The sequence below is a fragment of the Limulus polyphemus genome, unplaced genomic scaffold (genome assembly GCF_000517525.1).
Source record: "Limulus polyphemus unplaced genomic scaffold, Limulus_polyphemus-2.1.2 Scaffold2188, whole genome shotgun sequence".
In the NCBI taxonomy this organism is placed as follows: domain Eukaryota; kingdom Metazoa; phylum Arthropoda; class Merostomata; order Xiphosura; family Limulidae; genus Limulus; species Limulus polyphemus.
The window spans coordinates 202,216-204,253 of record NW_013667798.1 but is presented as its reverse complement, the minus strand read 5'-3'; the positions used below and the strand labels follow the sequence as shown (position 1 = coordinate 204,253).

General features: G+C 30.8%; 1 protein-coding gene across 1 annotated transcript in view; it reads left to right on the top strand.

The window, feature by feature from the left end:
• Window positions 1–261: 261 nt before the first annotated feature.
• Window positions 262–2,038, top strand: part of LOC106466213 (protein ROP-like) — a 25,937-nt gene continuing 24,160 nt past the window's right edge. Inside the window, exons 1-3 of the mRNA XM_013926461.2 lie at window positions 262–296; window positions 813–957; window positions 1,672–1,820. Of these exons, the coding sequence (XP_013781915.1) occupies window positions 262–296; window positions 813–957; window positions 1,672–1,820 (329 nt within the window). The remainder of the gene's footprint in view (window positions 297–812; window positions 958–1,671; window positions 1,821–2,038) is intronic.

Below are 2,038 nucleotides of genomic sequence, written 5' to 3'. Positions count from 1 at the left end.
AATGTTGAAGATTTTTTTTGTTGTCATTTTTTTATTCTGTTTTCTGGAACTAACAAACAATAAATATCTGTCAGTTTGACGAAATGGTATAATGTAACTTTATAGAAAAGAATGAGCATATATTCATAGGCAATGTCATTGGTCTTAGAAAAAGTACAGATCTGTGTACCATACCTCTGTTATAAATGTATGAGATTTGATGAAGAAATTGTAAAGGGGCATGTTTTCCCAGTTTTTTTATGTTGTAAATAAGGTATTAAAATGACCTACATGAGTAGAGGAATTGAACAAGCAAAGTATGTTGTATAATAATAATGTAAAGCCAAATAAAAGAACTGTAGCTTGGATAGGAAGACTCAGGAAATGTTCAAGGAGATTGAAGTTAAAAGAGAAGAGTAGCAGAAAACAATATATGCCATCTGGAAGAGCTGTGTTACTTGTGGTAAATGGATAAACAAGAAGAAAGCAAGACTGTGAAAGAGGACATGTGAAGTGGAATTTATTGTTAATAAAGAATATCTAGCCTGTTATGACATAGGTTTGTCAGACTAACAGAGTTATAGGTCTCAGATTTATTCTTAGTACAAGTTATACTTGTACTATACATTAATAAGATGATTGAGGAACACAGGCAACATTGGTCTAAGGACAAGTCATGAGTATAAGAGCAAAGCTGATTTTAAGTATAGAGAAACAGCTCAGTATAAGTCATAAACATTAGATAAGATAGCTAATTTTGTGGGATGTTTTTTGCTATTTTACTTAAAGTAGAGTTATAAAATTTGGTTCTCTGCTGTTACTTTTCTTATCAGATACAACTTGCATAAGCTGGTTATGATCTTTTTCATTCTAGCCTGCCCTGATGAATTATTTAATGAACTTTGTAAGTCACCTTGTGCTAAAGTGATTAAAACATTAAAGGAGATAAATATTGCCTTTCTACCATATGAATCACAGGTATGTATATTTCTGTAACTGTTAGGTTTACTAAAAGGTTTGGTATTTAACAAAAAGTCATTAGATGTGTACTACCTTTCACATGCTTATAGAGACCTCAAGAATATGTAATACATACATACACATGGGTGCACACTGTTTTTAGGTATTGGATTTTTGTTTGATTGCTAAGATATTTTAATAGTGACAAAAATTACCACAGGTTTTGTAAAAATGATTTGATTAACACTGTTTAATTTCACATAGTGTGCAGAGTAAATGTATCTGTAGATAAATAACTTTATTTGAAGAATTTGTTAGTTCAGAATTAAACTGAATAATAAATGTTAGCATAAATGGTTTGGTGCTCACCTACTGAGTTCAATCCTCTTTAGACCTATTTCGTGAATCAAAAATTCCTTAAATGAAATGTATGTATATAGATATTCCTAATTCATCCAGTGGAGAAGGAATATGCATTTATTAAAAAAATGCTAAAGTTACTGAATTACTTTGTGTTTATTTTGAAGCATACATTTTTCAAGTATTATGAAATATTTGGGATGTATTTTTAATTTTTTTAAGCAAATTGTAAACTTATTGTCTTAGCTGTTTGCATTTTATAGTTTGCTGACTCAAAACAAAAGTAGAATATAATGAGGATTTTTCATAGTTTTTGATCTGTTAAAATTTTGACATGCACCAAAGTGAACAACACATTAATTTTTTTTGTAGATTTTCTCTTTGGATACTCCAGATTCTTTCCAATATTACTATAACCCAGCTAAAGCTTCTCTTCGTACTGCTCACTTGGAAAGGATTGCTGAGCAAGTAGCAACATTGTGTGCCACATTAGGAGAATATCCTTCAGTCAGATATAGAAGGTACAAAAATATTTCTTTTCTATTTTCCACTGAAACTAAAGATGAGTTGGAGGATTAACTCTCTCACCACGGACTCAGTCGAACTGACCAACCTCATAGCCACTTTGTACTTATTATTGTTTCCATACTATAATGTTTAACCCTATCGGCATGGGTACCCTTTACTGCACATGACACAAGGTTTTAGTGTCTTACATTCAAAATTTTATTAAACTACT